General features: G+C 33.9%; 1 protein-coding gene across 2 annotated transcripts in view; it reads right to left on the bottom strand.

Annotated features, from left to right (window-relative positions):
- The window catches only part of CADM2 (cell adhesion molecule 2), a 336787-nt gene that overhangs the window by 188480 nt on the left and 126463 nt on the right, over nt 1-21844 (bottom strand). For both annotated transcript variants that reach the window (XM_053903225.1, XM_053903226.1), the window contains exon 3: nt 344-496. In XM_053903225.1, the coding sequence (XP_053759200.1) occupies nt 344-496 (153 nt within the window). The remainder of the gene's footprint in view (nt 1-343; nt 497-21844) is intronic.

Genomic DNA, 21844 nt, shown 5'->3' with positions numbered 1-21844 from the left:
TGACTTGTACAATTAAACGTAGGACCACTCTATAGACACGCTGAATTCATTATTATCATTATTCTGTTATTTTATTAAAGGATCACCAGATATATAATATCCTGGTATGTATTGCTCACTAAGAAACAAAATGGATGCTCTTAGGAAGCCATACAAACTGTTACACCTCACTTTGTCTCTTTCTAAAATGGGGCAAGTGATTGACTTTTTAAATGCCTCTTGTTATAATGTAGCAGGAAAGGGATTAAACTATATCTATTAATATGAGCCTCAAACTATATATTTGTTATTGACTCTTGTTGCTGTAGCTTGCGATCACATAGTGTTAGTTCCTTGTACTTACCCAGAACAGTGAGATACGCCTTAGAAGTTTTGACAGGCATTGTAAATAAAGAACAAGTGTACTGTCCTTCATCCGAGAGAGACACATCACTGACGCTGATACTCAATTCATGCCAGGAAGCTCGAACCAGCTCAATCCTGTTATCCCTTAAAGCTGGAAAGAGAAAACATTGAAAATGCAAATAGCAACATTAGAAAAAGTCAGTACTGTTAGACTAAATATTTTTAGCATAACATAATAAATATTGTCTTTGGCCATACATCTCATCTAAATCTTATTTCCTGATACAGATTAAAGGAAGGTTTAAGTGTATGGAAATATTTTATCAGATTTTTAAAAAATCAAAGTAGAATTAGGTGTTCCTTAATGTTCTCAGAAATAACTTTTTAATTAAATGATTGCATCTGGTACAATACTTCAGATGAGGTAGATGTCGGTGGTGATAATAAGGGCTTTCCTCCACAGGCTTTCATGGAATCCTAGTATCTAAAAAAACTATAAACAGGTTTCATTTCTATGCACAGATAAATTTGGGAAAACTGTGATAGCTGCATTCCTTCCAAGAGACCAACAATTCACATTAGCATATTAAGAGCATTTTCTCTACAATAGAGAAACCTGCTGAAGTTCCTTTCAACCAGAGCTGACTTTCCGCTGAAAAACACCTGTAAGGTACTGAATGTTTAAATTTGCCCTGGTTGGTACCTCTACTGTACCACCTTTGCTAAATATTTTTAGTATATTTCTTTGGTTCATGCCACCTTTTCTACCACAGAACTTTATTTATTTATGTATTTATTTGCTTAATTTATTTACATTTTTTTTTCACAGAAGATCTCTTAGCATGCTCCTCTTGATTCATTTTGGGAAAAACATTAAAAGCTTTAAATATTATTATATTTCCAACTAAGTACAGCTATAAGCTCAGAATTAAGCAAGAGACAATAAAGGAGGACTCAGAGGAAAGAGCACTGGTTAGGGAAACTAGGATCTAAGGAGCAACTCAGTGGTTTCCCAACCAATAATAAAAGGCAATTGAGGCCTGGCTTTTCCCAAGGACAACCTAGCAACAGAAGGTAGCCTAGGTAGACTAATTTTTTTTTTTTAATCACATATCAAATGCAAGTCCTGCCAGCATCTTTGGGAAAGATTGGGCTAGCTGCAGGGGGAATCAAGTGGGAGTGTCACTAACTACAAGTGGCCATGGAAAGCAATTTTTCCCCCCACTGGGCTGGAGACTCCCCTTCACTGCCTAGAGATAGTGATCAACTGGGCAGCAGGGGAAGAGAAGTGATGCATCTCTGACAAGTACTCAGCCCTTAAAGTGATCTTCCTATGTGCTAGAGAACCACATACCCCTGCTGGAGCCATTAGGCAGCCTGACCTATGGAAGCTTCTCTGCCTCTTTAGGTGGTTACAGTGGGGACCAGGTCAACCCCTAGTAGAAATAGACACTTCAAGCTGACCAAATAACACCCTTTAGCTCTGGAAAGTCAATTGTTGGTTCAACCATGACCTGAAAATGTAAGCCAGGACCTCTATGGGTAAACCTAAACAAGGTGACTGCCTCCTAGAATAGAAAATTAAAATAGAATACAGAGTCTCCTAACATAATAGCTAGAATGTCCAGGTATAATAAAAACATCACCGGTTACACCAAACACCAGGAAAATCATAACTTGAGGGGGAAAAATAATCAATAAACACCGCCAACACTGAGCTGAAACAAATGTAATTATCTGACAAATAACTTGAAAAAAGCCATCATAAAAATACTTCAGCAATTAGTAGTTATCTTGAAACAAAAAATAGAAAATCTCAGCAAAGAAATAATAAAAAAAAAGAATCAGATGAAAATTAGAGAAGACAAAAATACAATAACCAAAATAAAAACTCACTAAATTGGCTTAACAGTACAGTAGAGATGACAGAGAATGGTATTAGTAAACTTAAAGATAGGGCAATATAATTAATAATTAATTTGAATAATAAGAAAAGAATAGATTGGAGGGAAAAAAAAGAAGAAGGGGGCCTCAGAGACCTGTGGGATGATAACCAAATCTTCAATATTGGTACCATACAAGTTTCAAATAAGTGAAAGAGATTGGGGCTGAAAGAATATTTTGAAGAAATAATGGTCCCAAACTGCAAATTTTCCAAAAGACTTAAATGTAATATACAGAATCAATAAGGCACACTAATCTCAAATATGATAAACCCCATGAAATTTATATCCAGGTACATCAAAATTAAACTGGAAGACAAAAAAAAAAAAAATCTAAAGCAGCCAGAGAGAAAGACATATAACTTACAAGAGAACATCAATCTAAATGACAATAGATTTCTCATTTGAAATTATGGAGGCCAGAGGGAGTGGCACATTATTTAAGTGCTGAAAGAAAAGAAATACCAAGACTGAATTCTTACTCAGGGAAGCTAACCTTCAGGAATCAAAAGGAAATACGTATATTCTTAGAAGAAGGAAAACTAAGAACATGTTTCTCTAGCAGATCTGTCTTGAAAAGTTAAGTTCTTTAGACAGAAAAAAAAATCTTGGAGTATCAGAAAGGAAGAAGGAATGACTACAAGAACAAAAACATGGGTAAATACAATATAGACTATCCTTCTCTTGAGTTGTCTCCATTATATGATGTTTGAAACAAAAACTACAACATCAATTGATGCAATGTTGAGCAAATATAGAAGGAATACTCAAGACAAGTAAAAAATGGGCAGGACAAAGGGGTCTATAAGAAGTAAGATTTCCATACTTTACTCCAAATGGTAAACCGTTGCTACTTGTAGACTGTGGTAAATCACATACGTATTTCAATCCAGAGCAAATACTAAGAAAATATACAAAGTAATACACTCAAAAACTCTATAAATACACGTAAGATCAATTTATATAGTGTCTTGAAATAATAAAATTTTAAAGTTAGAAATATTAGTGTTTACCAAGGGTTAAGGATAGTAAGGGGTAGAAGGGAAGGGAGGGACATGGATATGATTATAAAAGGATAGCACAAGGGGATCCTTGTGGTGATGGAAACCGTTTTGTATTTTGGCTGTGGTGATGGATACATGAAACTACACATGAAATAAAATTTAAAAGACTAAATACACATGCGTGCACACACACACACACACACATTCACACCCACAGATGAGTACATGTAAAATTGATGAAACCCAAATAAGATTGGTCGACTATATCAATGTCAGTTTCCTAGTTGTGATATCTTTGCAAGATGTTATTCAGGTCAAGGGTTGATGAAATCTCTCTATTATTTCACACAACTGTGTGTGAATATACAATAAAAACTCAATTAAAAATTTTTATGTACATTTGAAGGAATAGGGGAGTGGTCAGGATATCAAAGCTTAAAATTTATTATACACATTTGCCACAGAGCAAGAGGGGAATCCCAAGTGCCAAATATTTTTGAATTGCCTGTACCTTCCCTATGTGTTTTGTGAAAGGAGCAGGCAATAATACAGTATGTAATATTTGGGATAATTCTAAATTTTCATGATTTTAAATATATTTATAAAAAATAAAACATCCTCCCAGATACTCAAATAACACACACCTTAATGATTGCAGTCCCTCTGCTACCATTCTTTATTAACTCTAATTCTATAAAGAGGCATATGCTTACAAATATTTTTGAAACGAATCTTATTGAATATGAAACATAAGGCAAGTCTGATTATGTTTGTATTTGTGATTCCATTAAGATACAGTGGACATTTTTTTTAAAAAATGTCTATTTCATAATCTATCTCCTAACATGCACTAATACACACACACACACATACATATATATATATATATATACGTGTACACGTATATATACATATACATTGTTCAGTTGCCAGAGGAAAACAGTGGGACACAGATTCGTTATTTCCCCAATAAGACCTCAGGCTATATCAACCACTTTTCAAAGCTGTGATTTATTTAAGAAAAATATTTATCACATATTTCTTGTTTCTTCAAAAAAGAGGTCACCAAAAGGGAAAGCCTAAGGTTTCTGCCATGATGTTATATGGGTAAAGCTTGTTACTTACCCCCTGTGTTCAATTTCATTTCTTCTAACACAGTTCCCACTGACAGAGAGACAGAGCTTACAATTTTCAGTGAATCTTAGCAAAATAAATTTAACTGTTTTTTGGTCAGACTGTGGAAACTGTATAACATCACCAAAGTCAAACTGCATTACTCAATATACATAAATATAAATCTTTAATATTTAGACCATTGGCATGGAGTAAAGCTAAAAGCAATGACTTGTGAATTAAAAAGCATGCTTTAGGAGCTTACATGAAGTCAGATTTCCTGTGGATAATAATTCCTGATTTATTTTCATCTTTGATTATGAGTTGAAATGACTTCATGTAGTATGTACAGTCCCTTAAAGTAAATCTACGATGATATATTAAGATATTTTGAGTTTAGAATCCTGATGAGAACCTGAATATTTTAGTGTCTGAAGTGTCCCCATTGATTTAGCCTACCAAGTCGTATAATATTTTGACTTTTTACATGATTCCTACCAGCCTGACTGAAAACTAGGCTCTGCAGAACACCTGCATTTTAATGTAAACTCTTTCCCTGATTAACCATAGGAACCTAGACAAGTCACTCAAATTAGTGCCCGTCTGCGGAGTGTTGGGCAGAGATCGTAATAATTGAGTGGAAGTATAAGGAATATGGTTTAGGGCATTGAAATATATAAATACATATTCAAAACCTGAAAACATAATTCCAAGAACCAAGAAATTGACACAATTAGTAAAGGGACTATTTACTGTGTAAATTTCCTTGATAATTTATTTGCCTAAGGAGATTCTCATTGGACTGAAGACTTTAAATGAATCGTGTCTCTGTAGTATTTATCTTTTCAAGTTTGTAAATGCTTATGATGTCATCTGCAGTTTACTGTATAACATTTCTAGTATGAAAGAATAAAGGAAAGCCTTTAAAAGTCCAAAGAGGGATATACTATAACTCAGTGGGTTCCCTGTGAGCAGAAGCCTTGTCTTCCCCATCTCAGCGCCCTGCACCATCACTATCTGCACAGGAGGTAGTCAGTGAATGGCTATTGAAATGAAACTGAGAACCATACTCTGTCTGTATATGATAAGAGCAGAGTGAAAAAGAACTGAACCAGGAAGTCCTCTTGAATATATCTCCACAGGCTCCCCTGTGGGAGAGAAGCCAAAAAAAGAAGAAAAAAAATTGTCCCGTTTAGACACTGTTGAGCATAAAAGAACTAGAAACATCATGCTATGAAAATTTTTAACAAAGTGATAGTTCATTGGAAAATGATTTGAAATACTGAATGAGTGATCTCTGAAGCTATTGCCATGTTAGCTTATAGTTTTCAAGTGAACACAAAAAGCAGTAGCTAATCAGAGAATATCCATATTATTTAACTTTTCCACATAGTAAGTCCCAAATGTATAGCGAACCTAAGTAAAGAATTGTGATATTATTAGTTGAAGTTAATTCAATCTTTAAAAAACAATGCTTTTAAGATCACAAGATGTTCATCGTTATGTAAATAACTTAATAAAAACTCAAAGATCTCATTAAAATATTTTTTAACATTACCCTAGGAATAATTGAAGAGAAGAAAAGACTATGTGCAATAAAAGAATAAAAGGCAATGGCTCACACACCACAGAGATTAAAAATAAGCTAATTAGGGGCACTGGGATAGCTCAGTTGGTTGGTTAAGTGTTGGACTTTGGCTCAGGTCATGATCTCACGGTTCCTGAGTTCGAGCCCTGCATTGGGCTCTGTACTGACAGCATGGAACCTGGAGCCTGCTTTGGTTTCTGTGTTCCCTCTCTCTTTGCCCTTCCCCCATTCACACTCTGTCTGTCTCAAAACTAAATAAACATTGGGGTGCCTGGGTGGCTCAGTCGTTTAAGTGTCTGACTTCGGCTCAGGTCATGGTCTCGGGGTCATGAGTTTGAGCCCTGTGAGTTTGAGCCCCGTGTGGAGCTCTATGCTGACAGCTCAGATCCTGGAGCCTGTTTCAGATTCTGTGTCTCCCTCTCCCTCTAACCCTCCTCCTTTCATGTTCTGTCTCTCTCTGTCTCAAAAATAAATAAACGTCTAAAAAATAAAAAAAAAATTAAAAAAAGAGCTGATGGGAAAGTGGGCTACTTTGTGGTCACACCTCATCAGCTATTAGGTCCCACCCACTGGTGAGGTAATTTAATGGCTCAAAACTCTGAGCTCTGGAGAATTTAACCATAGCTGCAAATAAGAAGCACTGACCAATGAGTAAGAATCTACTAAATAATACTTAGTGCTAGAAAAAATTGTTTTTCCAATATACCATTGGTTTTAAATGGTTCATCAATCATACAAATGAATATTTGGGATGTATGTTGGGAAAATAAAAATTCCCAAGGCAATTACTTGGAGGATTTTAGTCACATTTTACACTAATTTCTAACAAAAGTTACTGGTCACAGTTAATAATTTGCATATTAATTAGTTTTAAAACAAATGAGCTAAATAACATTAGTATTATTTTATTTACCTGACATTATTCATTTAAGAACCTGATAATAATTTATGCATATTTGCAAAATAGTTTTCCTTCCTTAAGTGTTATGTTATTTATAGAGGTGATCACAAACTTCTTGCCAGAAACATTTTCAAATATTAGTTGCTTTCCAGTGAGTAATAAACAATTCCTGTCACACTTTATGGTGCTTAAATAATGATAAAAAAAAACACATTTTGTTATGTAATCACTTTTAAGAGACTGTTAAAATATAGCAAAACAATCGCATTGTTTTTGCATTTTTCCCTAGTTCTCACTTTACCTAAAACTTCCTTAAATAAGGATTATTTTATATCACTCTGTATTTTCCATGAGGCTTTACACATATCATGATATATAGATGGCAAGTAATTAATTTGTTGCATTTAATTTCATATGTGGACCATCAACCTTTGTATATAATATTCTACAATTGTATACATTAACTTCATTTTAGAAAATTTTTTATGCTAAATGGATATTGTATACTGAATGACTTTATTGTTATAATTAACTATATTTTATAGACAATTACTAAGGAAAAAATCTATATCAGGATGACAGAAGTAATTTCAAGTGTCATCTTGGCTACTTACATTCTCAATGTTTAGCATAAGTTTCCAAAAGCATACTCTCTTACATCCATGGACTTTAGCCAAGACAATCACTACAAACATTTACAAGTTTTAAAAATACAATTTATTTATTTATTTATTTATTTATTTATTTATTTATTTATTTAAGTTTATTTATTTTGAGAGAGACAGAGACAATGTGAGTGGAGAAGGGGCAGAGAGAGAGAGAGAGAGAGAGAGAGAGAGAGAATCTCAAGCAGGCTCTGTACTGCCAGCTGTGCAGAAGCCCGATGCGGGGCTCGAATCATGAAACAGATCATGACCTGAGCCAAAACCAAGAGTTGGATGCTTAACCGACTGAGCCATGCAGGAGCCCCTTAAAATAAATTATCCAACCAGTAACTCGCATTTTGTGAAGTTTAACATCACTAATATGATGGGATGTCAAGAACTATAGATGTGACAGCCTTCATTCTCTTTGCAGCTCAAGTCCCTACCACCCAGGGTCCCTACTTGATTCCTAGAGAGAGTTAGATGTTTGAATACAATAAGCTGAGTTCTGCCTATGGGAAAGTTGTACCTAAGAATGCTTCCCTTTGATTCAATATCAAATTTATTTTGCTGCCTGCTGCCTGATAATAGACTCCTTCCCACGATTCTGACTTTGTTTTTTTAAGGTTGCCCAGACCAGCACTCTGCTTTGTTTTCCAACTTCTGCAACAGGTCTGCTCCCTGCACATTGTCCACCTAGACTCAGGCTAACTGCCTACTCTGCTTTTCCCCTACTGATTTTTCTAGAACTGTTCACTGAGCAACTTGACTCATGCAATCTGCTCACCCCTGTGTTTTTCAGCTGAACTCTCTACTATCCCCAAGGATAAGAATTAGAACAAGGAATTAAAGCTTTAGTGAGATCAACTATGTTTTGATATAACAAAATGATTTTTCTACTAATTAAATCCATATCCTAATAAATCAGAAAGAAAATGTAAGTCAAAGAAGCTCTAATAGTCTTCAAATGGGCCACAGATACAAGACTTAACTCTTGTCAGACCTTATGATTGGTATGTTGACATGTATGATATCAAAATATGCCTCAAGATATTGTAAAAGAGGTAAAAAGGAAATCTAGGCACACATATCCATTTTTATAAAAGTGTTATTCTATTAAGAGCCCACATATTTTGTTAATAGTATAATCAAATAGTGTTTATAATCAGATGAAAATTCACTGAAAATTGAAATTGAAATTGAAAATTATACTATGGACAGAAATAAAGGAGTTAACACAGACCGAGTAAAATATCAAGCTAGTGAATCCTTTTCTGTTTTGTTCTTTACGGTCATACAACACAAAACGATATAAATCAATCTTCTGGAAAATTGGTAAAAGCAACCATTGCTCCAGAGCTGATATTCTGTATACCAAGTTTCAGCTCGGACTGGATTTTTACTGAAGCCATAGTAAATGGAGTTTTAGAATAGAAAATGTGAACAGAACCCAAGCAATAAATCTGGAAATTGTGTCACTATTTGAAGGAAGGTTTTTTCCAGTGGTGGAATTTAAATTTTTAAACCCCAGATTTTCTTACTTCAAATGTATAAAAACAAAAATTCACTACTCTCATTCCCATCTTTGTTGTCTATTTTTATGAAACATTAGAAAAAGCAAAATTTTGTGACATCTAAAGTATACTAATAATTAATGAACTTGGCTATTGAAAATTTATTAATATGTTTGAGGCCTAAATATAAGCTCCATGACATTTTTAGTTTCCAGTCTTCTTGTCTTTGCTGAGGCTTGCATCTCTTCCTCACAGTGTCCTCCTCATGATCTGTCCTAATGGAGCGGCTTTCACTCTACTAAGTTCCTAAAACCTCCATCATAATAACCGCTGACATAACACTCCTATATCCCTTCTCTATTATCTCTTTTTTTTTAAAATATTTTTATGTTTATGCATTTTTGAAAGACAGAGAGGGACAGAGTACAAGCAAGGGTGGGGTGGAGAGAGAGGGGGACACAGAATCCGAAGCAGGCTCCAGGCTCTGAGCTGTCAGCACAGAGCCCGACACGGGCTTCAAACTCATGAACTGTGAGATCATGACCTGAGTCAAAGTCGGATGCTCAACTGACTGAGCCACCCAGGCGCACCCCCCCCCCATTATCTCTTCTATAACATAACATTTAAACCGTTCGTCATGTAACATAAGTTCCTACTTTTCTAGTCCATTTCCCTATCCTTCCTCAAAATGCCTAAAATTTAAAAGTGAGAGCATGTGTTCAAACATGGTAAGTAATCCGTGCTGCTTTACCTATTATTTCCTCTGCATGTCTCAGGGTCATACTTATTCAAGTTAACTAACATTATTTTCTTGATAAATTCCTCTATGCTGTCCACCTCCAACTATGTTCATGTCTTCCTTTATTCTTCCAGGGCAGGAATCTGCATGAAGCTCAATCATCATTTGTTGAGCCAATGAGATTAAAAGTGAAGATTACATGGTCCAGCATTTATGTACTGACATGTACCATTTATCTTACTATATGGTCATCACTTGGAACATCCAATCATGGATGAGACTGTTTCCTACTGCCCATAATAAATCCCATAATGACTTAAATATAATCTTTTATCTCTATTGGGAAAGTGAATGAGTAAACAAGTGGAAGTAAAAATGTATAAAATGGCAGGTGAACCTGGCAAATTCTGTCATAGAGTAAGATAACTAAGGACAGTATACTCAAAGAAATGACATATTTTAACGTGATAATGACTGAAAATTTTATGTCTCATAGATTCCTTGTACCTGATAAATTTTTATTTTGTAAAATTTGACTTAAAAGGGGTTTGGTGCTTCTGGTTTTTATGTTCTAAATCATTAGATTAATTTGTTCTTACTTACATAACACCAAAATATCATTAGTAGAGATCAAAATTTTAAAAATAAAATATAATAAATATTTCACAATTCAAACAAAAAATTCATTTTTAAGACTATTAAAAATTTCTTTCTATGTTATAAAATAATTTGAATTATGTAACTGAAATTTTAAAAATCTAAGGCAGTAGAGTTGCCATCCTATACTCTATAGTGACCTATGCCTGTATACCTTCTAAATCTGTGGAATCAAGCCATGACAACTTATTCCTTCTCTTAAAACTAGATAACTACTTTACTCCTACTTTGACAGTGTCATATGGCAAAAAGAACTCTGTAAAGCCAAAGCAAATACATTTAAATGTTCTTTTGTATCTCTGGCTAACCATCTATATGTCATCATACCCAGTGTCTTTATAATACGGATTTGCTTTCGGATGTAGAATGGCTTAGATTAATAGGAAGTTTCTTTAACACATAACAATGAAGGATGGCTCAAGGTTATTGGCAGAGGGCAGTGTACACTATAGAAGTATTAGGGTATAAGCTTGCATCTTCAACTTTTGACTGTGAACATCTTCTGAGAGGAAGTGAGCCCCAGGAGGCATGTGTCAGAAATTTTAATGATAGACACCTAGAAGTGCATATACTACCTCAGCTCCCGTTTCATGTTCAAGCCCACGACCATATTTTAAGGGAGGCTGACAAATGTAGTCCAGCTGTCTTCACAGGAAGGAGAGAGATTAGTGAGCAGTTAGTTTCTGCCTTGCTACTGTAGGCTTGCTTTTAACACTATATCTGTATGCACTGATGTTTCTACCTAAAAATTAATGTAAATATCCAGGAAGGTTGGAAAGCAGTAGATGACACTCTTTATTTAAAATAGTCATAACTTTGTTGTATTTTGAAACAAAAATTCTGTTGAAATACTAAATTATGAAAATATTATGAATCTATTCTTTTGAAAATGTTCTCCTCAATACTGCTTTACATTTAGAAAAGAAGAAAGATCTATGAAAGTAACAGTATAGTTATTTTCTATTGACTATGCCATCCTCTAAGCTATGAGCATGAGACTAGTTTTATTTTTTTTTAATATTTTTTTAATGTTTATTTATTTTTTAGACAGAGAGAGACAGAGAATGAGTGGGGGAGGGGCAGAGAGAGAGGGAGACACAGAATCCGAAGCAGGCTCCAGGCCCTGAGCTGTCAGCACAGAGCCCGACGTGGGGCTCGAACCCACAAACTGTGAGATTGTGACCTGAGCCAAAGTCAGACGCTTAACTGACTGAGCCACCCAGGGGCCCCGAGACTAGTTTTATTTTTTAATTTAATTTTAGTTTTTACTTTTAAATGTTTTTATTTATTTTCGAAAGAGAGACAGAGCATGAGTGGGGGAGGGGCAGAGAGAGAGGGAGACACAGAATATGAAGTAGGCTGCAGGCTCTGAGCTGTCAGCACAGAGCCTGATGTGGAGCTTGAACTCGTGAGCCATGAGATCATGCCCTGAGTCGAAGTCAGATGTTTAACCAACTGAGCCACCCAGGTACCCCTCATGACTCTAGTTTTAGAAAGTGGGAGGTGAATTACTATTATTCACTAAAGAAAGCTTTTAGAATAAAAAATATTCAGGATGGTTTGTATTAATTGTAAATGTATATTAATTATGTACATATATGTATACATGTTGCCAAATAGAATATGCAATATTAACTTCAATTCTGATAACAATTTGAAATAAAATTCTGTAAGTCTTTTTAAACTAATATAACTCAAAGCCAATGATGAAACAATTCCACATTTTCTTTAGACAATATCAAATCCTCTAAAATGTCAACTCCTTATTTGGGAATTCTAAATAAATCTTCACTAAGATAACTGCCTGAGAAGGAAAATGCTGCTACCATGCACACATACCCCTCACCCCATATATTATCAGTATATATTAATTCACCTCTTTGATAATCTGTATATTACATTTTGAGAAAGAATAAAGTAGTTCCAACTTTTTTTTTTTTAATCTGGGGATGGTTTCACTGGAAAAGAAAACATGGAAGGTAGAGTAGAAGGGGTTATTGGCACATAAGTGGGAGATCATATTTATTCTGGTCAAACCCATTGGATGTTAGAAGCTAGTAAGAAGTTGATTTGGGTTTAATATAGAGACTGCCTTTTTATCTATTGAGCTCTTCACAATTGTATTGAGCAAACTTATGAGACAGTACACTCTACCAAAGAAGTTGTTCAAGTAATGGCCGCCTGGTCTCTTGGCAGGGATGTTTATATGCCTTTCCCACATTGCAGGAGAATATGTCCAAGTGACTTTTGAAAATTTTTAAATAGTAACATTTATTAAATTCAATCATAAATTCAATTCCTAAACGTATTCTATCAAATTAATTCCTGCTTTCAGTGATTAGGAATTACTATATGCTATATTATACCCTATGTATGCTTTCATGTATTAACAAATTTTGGTAGATTTTAAAGGTGTTTTCAAATAATGAGTTACACCTTAATTTTGTTAATGGTATTATTCATCCATATTTTATCATCTGATATGAATTACACTTTGTGCTCAATATGTAGATCTAGTTTGACTGAGTTTTATGCTGAAAATTATGTCACATAAGTAAAATTCAATAAGAACTACTCAGATAATCAATTGTGTTTCAAATTTCATCTTTAGAAAATTAGTGTGCATACTTTCAAAATCGTTTCTCTTTCTCCTAGGCTTTAGTATTCTCCTCAAATGAATGAAAACGCTAAAGCAAGTATTTAGGGAGAGAGCAGCACAAAGTTATGGAAAAGCACACATACATGTCTAGTTGATAAAAGGTGAAATTCTAAATGACAAAATCTGCTTTGGACAAAGTAGGAAAATAGTGCATTGCTGTGTGTGTGTGTGTGTGTGTGTGTGTGTCTGTGTGTGTGTATAAAACTGCAATACATAAAATATTCTTATATAAGATGATTCTGTCTCCCTAATATCATCTTGCTAGATAAAAATTAGGGGCATTTCATTCTTATTAATGGTGCATTTCTCTCTTCAAAAAAGTGGGTTAAGGAAAAAAGAATATACCATTTGTCAGATAGCATAAGAACATAACAGAAGCTAAGTGTATAAAATTCAGATCTAAAATGTCAAAAGATCCAACAATCTTCATACTTAGTATAGTCTGCATTTGAAAAACGCATCATATAAACATACCATTACAAGTAGCAACACATCAACAAAACATGTCTTGCAAGTAAAGTAGGAACATACAATGTTAGCAACTTTGGTCTTCAGAGTTTTTTTTACACCTCAAAGCTTATATAATTTATAAATTATATTAATAGTTAAATTTAATTAATCATTAATTAAATTTACAAATTATAATATATAAACGTTAATTCTGATTCATTACATATTGAAAATGCTCAAATACTGCCATCTGTGCAACTACATTCTCCTCATTTAGCGAAGAAAGACCATGATTACTAGAATCCTCATCTTAATATTAACACCACTCAACTGCATTTAATATATTATATTGTTCAATGTCCAATGTCGGTAGTTTTATAAGGAAAGATTGCTAGCAGATGATTATCAAAATTTACAAATTACAAAATTCTCATATACGTTTTCAAGGATCTTATACAGAAAAAAAACAAAAAAACAAAAAACAAAAACCAAAAAACTTTTCTTCCCCATTGTGTGAACCAGACTAACATCATTTTGAACAAATGCACCATAATGACTGTTCTATGACCTGAAATCTTTAGCACAGCCTGTCACACACACATTCATTCTTTCCTTTTGTTTAACCACACCCTTAAGTACAGCCTAGGGGCATAAAATCCTTAATCTACCTGGGAGATTTGATTATGATACACACACCTACAGGGAAACATTCCCCTTTGGGTGGTCCCCTAGCCTGTACTCCCATCCTCTAAAGCCATAAAAGCAGGTCTAAAGGGAGGTGGGGTTGTGACCATCTACTGATCTTGCAGCTGTCCAAGACCTGTTCTAAGTCCCTTTAATAAGCCATTTCTTGTCAAACTGGATTTGTTAGCTTTTTTCTTAAGTCTTGACGCTCTTTTGGCTTTTGAGAGTCATTTTGCATACACCTCCCTCTCATGGAACATCCATCTCCCACAAAAGTTGGTGGGATTTTTGTTTGTTCTTCAAAACAATATTTCTGTAGGTGTTTGTCACATTATTTCTTATTTTCCTTGAGAATATATCTTTCAGTATTTGATACAGTTCACAATATGATACAGCTCACTATTTGCCTGGATTCATAGAACAAAAGAAGATGTGGTATTTGCAATAAACTGTTTCTGTAAGCTCTCATTCTTTCCAACAACCTACAATATATTGGTCTCCTTACAGACATATGAAATCCATTTTTTACTCCCACTATAAAACCACCATATGTAGCCATGTGGTGTGACTCTCATAGAGCATTTATATCAAAGAGACAAGAAGATTATGTGTCATTCTATTATGGAAATGCATATACAAAGGTACATTGGGAATGGAAAACATCTGCCTTCATTACATAGAGAAACCAGCCTTTGGTACTTTGTGATCTTGTAACTTTATAGGGCCCCATACCTTGTGAAAACCTTGAATTAGTTTCTGTAACAAAGGGAGAGAAAATGACTCAATATTATGTTGTGCTCATTTGTAGTAATACCCGTCCATCTCAAAGCCTGAAATTTGGATTAAATATTCACAGCTTTGCCTTCATTTAGAGGACAATGTTATTATTAGGTAAAATAAATTCTACATTACACAAAGTTTGAAAATCTAGGAATCTGTTAATACATCTAAGAAAATCATTTTTATATTTTTGAAATTCAGGCATAATCATATACAGATTTCATTAATAAGTTTAGATTTCTATGAAAGGTATTTAATTTTTCGTAGCTAATTAATTTTATGACTGAAAATTTAATAACTTTATCTTGCTTCCTTCTTTAATTTTTCCCTTTCTGTGGGGGAGGAGGGGAGTGTGACTCTTTCAGAATGTAAATACTGTCTCTGAAAAATCAGCAAATTAATATTGATCATGAATGTTATTTCTAAAATATCTTCTTGCATAAATCAAGCATTTAATGGGAATGCAGTGAATGTCAGAGCAATAAAATAAATCACAATTTACCCCGTAGAATTTGAAGGATGACATTATACTTTCTGAGTTTAAAATGAAACATTCCCTATACTGCTTGAATTTTCTTCTTTACATTATGTAATTTGATTTTTCTTTACCATAGTTGTCTAAATTGTTTTTTTAAAAGTGCTAATTTGGGGCGCCTGGGTGGCTCAGTTGATTAAGCATCTGACTTTGGCTCAGGTCATGATCTTGCAGTTCACGAGTTTGAGCCCCGCTTTGGGCTCTGTGCTGACAGCTCAGAGTCTGGAGCCTCCTTTGGATTCTGTGTCTCCCTCTCTCTCTGCCCCTCCCCATATCTCTCTCTTTCTCTCGCTCTGTCTCTCTCAAAAATAAACATTAAAAAAAATTAAAAGTGCTAATTCATATTAAATTATATGATAACGTTCAGAAGTCTATCAATGTATAAAAATGTAGGGCACTCAAATTTTACTTATGACAAATTTTAGCAAAAGGCAAATAAATTCAGTGATTGTTAAAAAAGAAGCAATAGCATATCTTAATATGTCACATCTAAAGTATAAAATTTGTGAAAAATTTCACATGCTTATATTACATTATATAGTATTATATATAATATAGACAAAATAATTTAGATTGTATATATAAGTTCATATAATTTATATAAATACATAGGCTTCTATGTATATTTGTGGTATATATAAATAATTGTGTAAATAAATAAATGAGAGGGGCAATTTGAAATAGTGTAGGACAAAAATCCAATGCACGCCTAAAATCATTGAAGTTGGGAAGCCAAGGACACATGAGGAGTGACTGATAAAAGCTAATTTTATAAAAGGCTTTTATGAGTGAGTACAGAAAAGGACTCTTTTCCAGTAATCCACACAAGTAATATTCCAAAACTTACTGAAGAGATGAGAAAAAAATATACATCAAATTAGACACATCACGTGAAATCTATAATAAAAGAACACATGGTGTTTGATTGCATTAAATATAATGGTTCAGTAGAGACCTTGAATTCCTACTTTGTAGCTGGGTTGAAATGAGATATACTGTGGAGGTGCCTTCTGAAACCCAGAGAGAAAGCACTGAACACACACTACTCCTGCTAATTCTCAGAAGGGAAACCCATAGCATGATATACACTGCTTCAAAGGTTCCTGTACTTGTTGACCCCACAGCTTTCATACGAAGCTCCGAGATCTAGACTTTTGAGCTTTCAGCTTGGCTTGGCCTTGGAGACTGAGGCAGTCCAACTACCTATACTGTGAAAATGAACCTGCCTCTCTCTTAGAAAGATTCACTGATATAATGAAGAAAATATGAAAGATAAGAGTGCATAAAATAGCTTTCCAATGCAGAAGAGAATAAGAAAATTGCAAAATTACATGTTTTAGAAGTAATCTGCTATAAAGTTGTATTTTCTTGTATATGCTTCAACACACTTAGGACAATGTACTATACAAATACTTTCTGGGATTTCTCTATTGGAAGAAAAAAGAAAAAGAAAAGAGAAAAGAGAAAAGAAAAGAAAGAAAAGAAAAGAAAAGAAAAGAAAAGAAAAGAAAAGAAAAAAGAACAGCCTTCAAACACCAAATAAGTGCTGCTTTTGAAGTAAACAATCCTTTACCCACTAAGCTCCAGGGATCTTATATTATAATAACCCATTAGGCAAAATAAAAGCAATATACTGCCATCCAAATTGGATCTAGAGGTGGCAGTGGTACACTGTATTCACAGGTAAAATATAGGCAGAAGATGGAAATAGGGAGAGCTTTGGTAGCAACACACCATGAGGACTGCAGGGGTACTGAACTCTGATTTGTTAGTGATATCTGAGAGCCCAGAAAAATTAGGACAGGTGAGATCCCACCTGAAATCTACAGGGCTTTTTTTGTGATTAGCCAAACTAGACATGGGGGATTGTGCTAGGAGCTAATATATTTATCTATCATCTGGTTTTGGAATAAGAAGTAATATTTGCATATTTAATGCCATCATACATTAGATTTGGTAGATCTTTCCATTTCAAAGGATGAATGAGGCTAGGATGACTAGTTTTCTACCAAAAAAAAAGAAAAAAAGTGTTCTCCATTTCATATTAAATTCAGAAGCTGGTTGTCTAAATAAGGGCTACATGTCTCAGCAACCCCTTACTTTGAGGTAAAGCCATGTGACTAGACTTAGCCAATGGAATGTGAGGAGTGACATATTTCAGTTCATTGCTGAGGTTTTTAAAAAGTTGCTGGAGCTTACCATCCTCCCTTCTTCCTTCACCTGTTTGGAAATGGAGGATTCTACCACTCCAAGTGATAAAAATGCCATGAAATTGAAGAACCCCAGGTTCCTGAATCCCTACAGAGTGAAAGGCCATAGGACACTAAAACTTCTGTATTGAACACTATGTCAGTGAGAATAAAAATCCTATCGCTTTTAACTCCTGAAATTTATGAGTTTGTTAATCAAGTTAGCATTGCTGCAAGTAACCAAAATGACTTAAATAAACAATAATATGGGTCCTATGAAAAATACTACTGATTAAAAGAAAGGGACATAGGGACATCTGGACCTCAGCTCAGTTTGTGATCTGGAGCTTCCTGAGTTTGAACCCTGGGCTGGGCTCTGTCTTGACAGCTTAGTGCCTGGATCCTGCTTCAGATTCTGTACCTCGCTCTCTCTCTCTGCCCTTCCTCCCTTGCACTCTGTCTCTCACTCTAAATAAATAAATAAATAAATAAATAAATAAATAAATAAAAATATAAACTAACAATAAACAATTTTTTTAAAAAAGAAAGAAAGGGACATAATTCCAAAGAATTATTATAGAATTTGCTGCAGGAACCAGAAAAATTATGCAAGTATTTAGAATTCTTAGTAGGCCAAAAGAAGATACAAAATCTATTTAAAAAGAGAGGAAAAACACAGAAGGATTATCTGATATATAATGAAAACTGGATATGAAAAAAAAGATGAAGATAGATTAAAAATACAAAAGAATTCAAGTTCAAAGTAAAGGCAGGAGTCAAAACCATATCAATATAGTGAAATATGGAAACCTGGATGTAGATAACCAATTTGAGATCTCTTAGAATGCAAAATAAAAGGTAGTCCAAGAAAGAAGAGAAACTACAAATGTATATAGTCTTTTCTTTTGTGTGTGTGTGTGTGTGTGTGTGTGTGCGCGTGCATGTGTGTGTGTGCAAACACACAGAGATTTCTGAGAAAAATTATGACGAATGTAACTAAAGACACATGATTTCTATGGGTAGAATTATTTCTATGGCTAAAATTAATGTTTTTTCATTCTAAAATTTATTGAATTCCTGAAGCAAAAAGGAGCAGTTTTATCACAATTTTGAGAATGAAAGCTTATACGGCAAAAATTTTATGACCAATCAATTGATCTTCCATGTGATGTTGCAAAAGAAAATTGTTAGATGTGCAAGGTCTCAGAAAAATACTCTGTATTTCCTTTTTCTAAAAAAATCATTTGAAAATATTTTTTATTATAAAAGGAAGAAAATCATAAGAACAGGCTGTCAGTTTTATGCATAAAAAATAGTCATAATCACATTACTTACAATAATTAAAGGTACTTAATATCAAATATTAGGAAGCAAAGTTTTAATAGAATATTAAGAAGCCTTCATATTTTAAGCATTGAGACCTTCAACACAGGGAAATGATATAACCCTAATTGAAAACAGAAGCAAAATTAAGTGTTCAGATTGGTATCAGTTTTATGATAAAATAGAAAAGTATGCATGAGACTACTGGAATTTCAGGTGATTTTTTTTCTTGCTTCTTTGTACTGTGAATTTTCTAATTTTAGCAACTAAATTACAATATATCTTCAAAACACTAAAACTTCAGAAAATATAAAATAAATAGCAAATTATATTTTTAATATTAATTGTATGGCTATTGAAATTGGTTATTAATTAGTTATAGAGCCTGTTCATTTATTTAGACTGCTTTTTGGCAATAAATATACTATAAAATCTTAACATAAAATGTGGAAATAGAACCACGTGGAAGTAGATGAAGTTCTAAAAAATAGAAAGAAAAAGAAAAAGGAAGCTGTGATTATCATATTAATCATATTAAAGTCTTTCCATTTCACTATTTTTTAATCATTATTTCAGCTCAGATATCAGTTTTCTTAACAAACATATATTGTTTAAAGAACTATCCTATACCCCACAAAATAAACATAATTTAAAGTTTTAAAAAAGTGCTTCTTATTATAGTACTAAATACTTCATGGGTTTATGTTTAAAATATCAAAATTCACTGTTTGATTTACATGTTATACAGATGTAAAAATTTATTACAATTTCTTTATAATAGAAAGAGAATTTTGAAAAAGAAAGCCACATATCTTGTCATATTTATTCTTTCACTTATTTAAGAAACATTTCCTTAAAACAAAACATCTCTATATTCGGGAGGCTTTGGCAGCTGCAATAAATGCTCTCATCTATGGTAGAGGACATTATAGTATGAGAAAATATTTCCATAATAAAATAATATATAATCAACAGGTGATTTGCGTGTTTATTCATGAGGATTACAAGGAAAACAGTCTTTAAGACAAATAGAAGAATACACCAAATGTGACAGCCTTGAATGATGACATAATATCCTCTTGTCTGTGATGGTGACACAAAATGGCAAAGGACACAAAACTGTCAGTCTTGTTGTTTATCTTCTATCTGAGACTAATAAAAGAGGGAAAGTGATTGACGGCACATAGACACAAACACTGTCTTTGATATACAGTTGTTACCTTTTATACATATATAAAAGGAATGAGTTGATGGTTTTAAGGCCACCTTACTTTTTTAGCTTCCTAAGATGCTGTTTTTACATAAAATATTTTATTTCTTAAAATAAAGGAATTTACAGTTTGATTATATGAGAAGTTATACATTACCCCTCTTAGAAACTATTGCTTCTAGATGTATTGTTCACAAAGCTTATATATGTTCATGCATGTGTGTGCATATATGTATATGTATGTGTATCCACAAAATACACTTATATGTTCAGGCAGAGAGAGGGTAGGAGAATCATAGTGAAAGAAGGCACAGAGATAAAGAGACAAATTGAGACAAACAACAACAAAAGGAAAATACCTAGGATGTGGATTGTTTTTCTAATATGGGTTTCTTCCAAATACATAAATTATTAATTAAGACATTTGTTCATAACACTGGATATGTAGAGAGGAAGTTCCAATGAAGTAGTAAGTACCTGTACTTATTTTGAAGAGCTTGCAATTTGGAGGAGATCAAACACACAGATATAAAATATGTACGTGATAATTGCAAAGCAACATGAAAACAAGTGAATGATAATGCAGTATAAAATTCTGAAGTCAGAGCTGGGGATAGAAAGTAATTAAATAAGAATCTAATGAATCAAGAAAACTATTATGGAAATTTAAAGATGAAGTTAGGCCATGACCTGGCAGCTGGAGTGGGAGAACAAAGGGCAGAGAATTAGCTATAGCAAAAGAAAGGGTAGTCTTGTAAAAGAGTGGGTGGGCCCAGAAAAGGAGCACGTATTTCCACACACACATATATTTTAGTTCCGGCCCATCCTCATTTATTTTGTCTTTTTCAGCTAAAGGTAAATAGTTACTTGAATGCTTGCTAACTTGCCCATTTCCAGCCTCCCTTCTGGATCCCTCTGTGTGGGCTATCCTCCTACATACGTCCCAGTTCCAAATCCTATTTATTTTGAAAAGTTATCACTCTTATAGTTCTTTGCATAGAAATTATGCTTTCCATCCTCACTCAGATGCCCCAGTTCTTTGAATTCTTTAAATAGAGTTCTCATTGGGGATTTATCAATCTTTACGATATATTTTAATTATCTATGTTAATATTGTCTCCATTGTGCATTAAGTTTTTTTTTTTTTTTTTTTTTTTTTTACATTTTTATTTATTTTTGAGAGACAAAGAGAGCACAAGTGGGGAGGGGCAGAGAGAGAAGGAGACAAAATCCAAATCAGGCTCCAGGCTCAGAGCCACCAGCACAGGGCCCGACGTGGGGCTTGAACTCACAAACTGTGAGATCATGACCTGAGCTGAAGTCAGAGGCGTAGCCTGAGCCACCCAGGCGCCCCATCCATTGTACATTAAGTTTCTTAAGAGCAATGTCATGTATGTTTCTGAGTTATCTGTGTCCACCTCACAGCTGAACTAAAACTCATGAAAAAAAAACAAAAACAAAAACAAAAAAGCAACCACACAGCTATAATTACTAGAAAATGTTACAGTCCTATGACCAGTTGATAGAAACAAACTTTCAACATCTGACTGCAAACTTTTTAAAAAA

Source organism: Panthera pardus, unplaced genomic scaffold (genome assembly GCF_024362965.1).
Source record: "Panthera pardus isolate Hobbes unplaced genomic scaffold, ASM2436296v1 HiC_scaffold_16, whole genome shotgun sequence".
Taxonomy (NCBI): Eukaryota; Metazoa; Chordata; class Mammalia; order Carnivora; family Felidae; genus Panthera; species Panthera pardus.
This window is presented reverse-complemented; position numbering and strand designations above follow the sequence as displayed.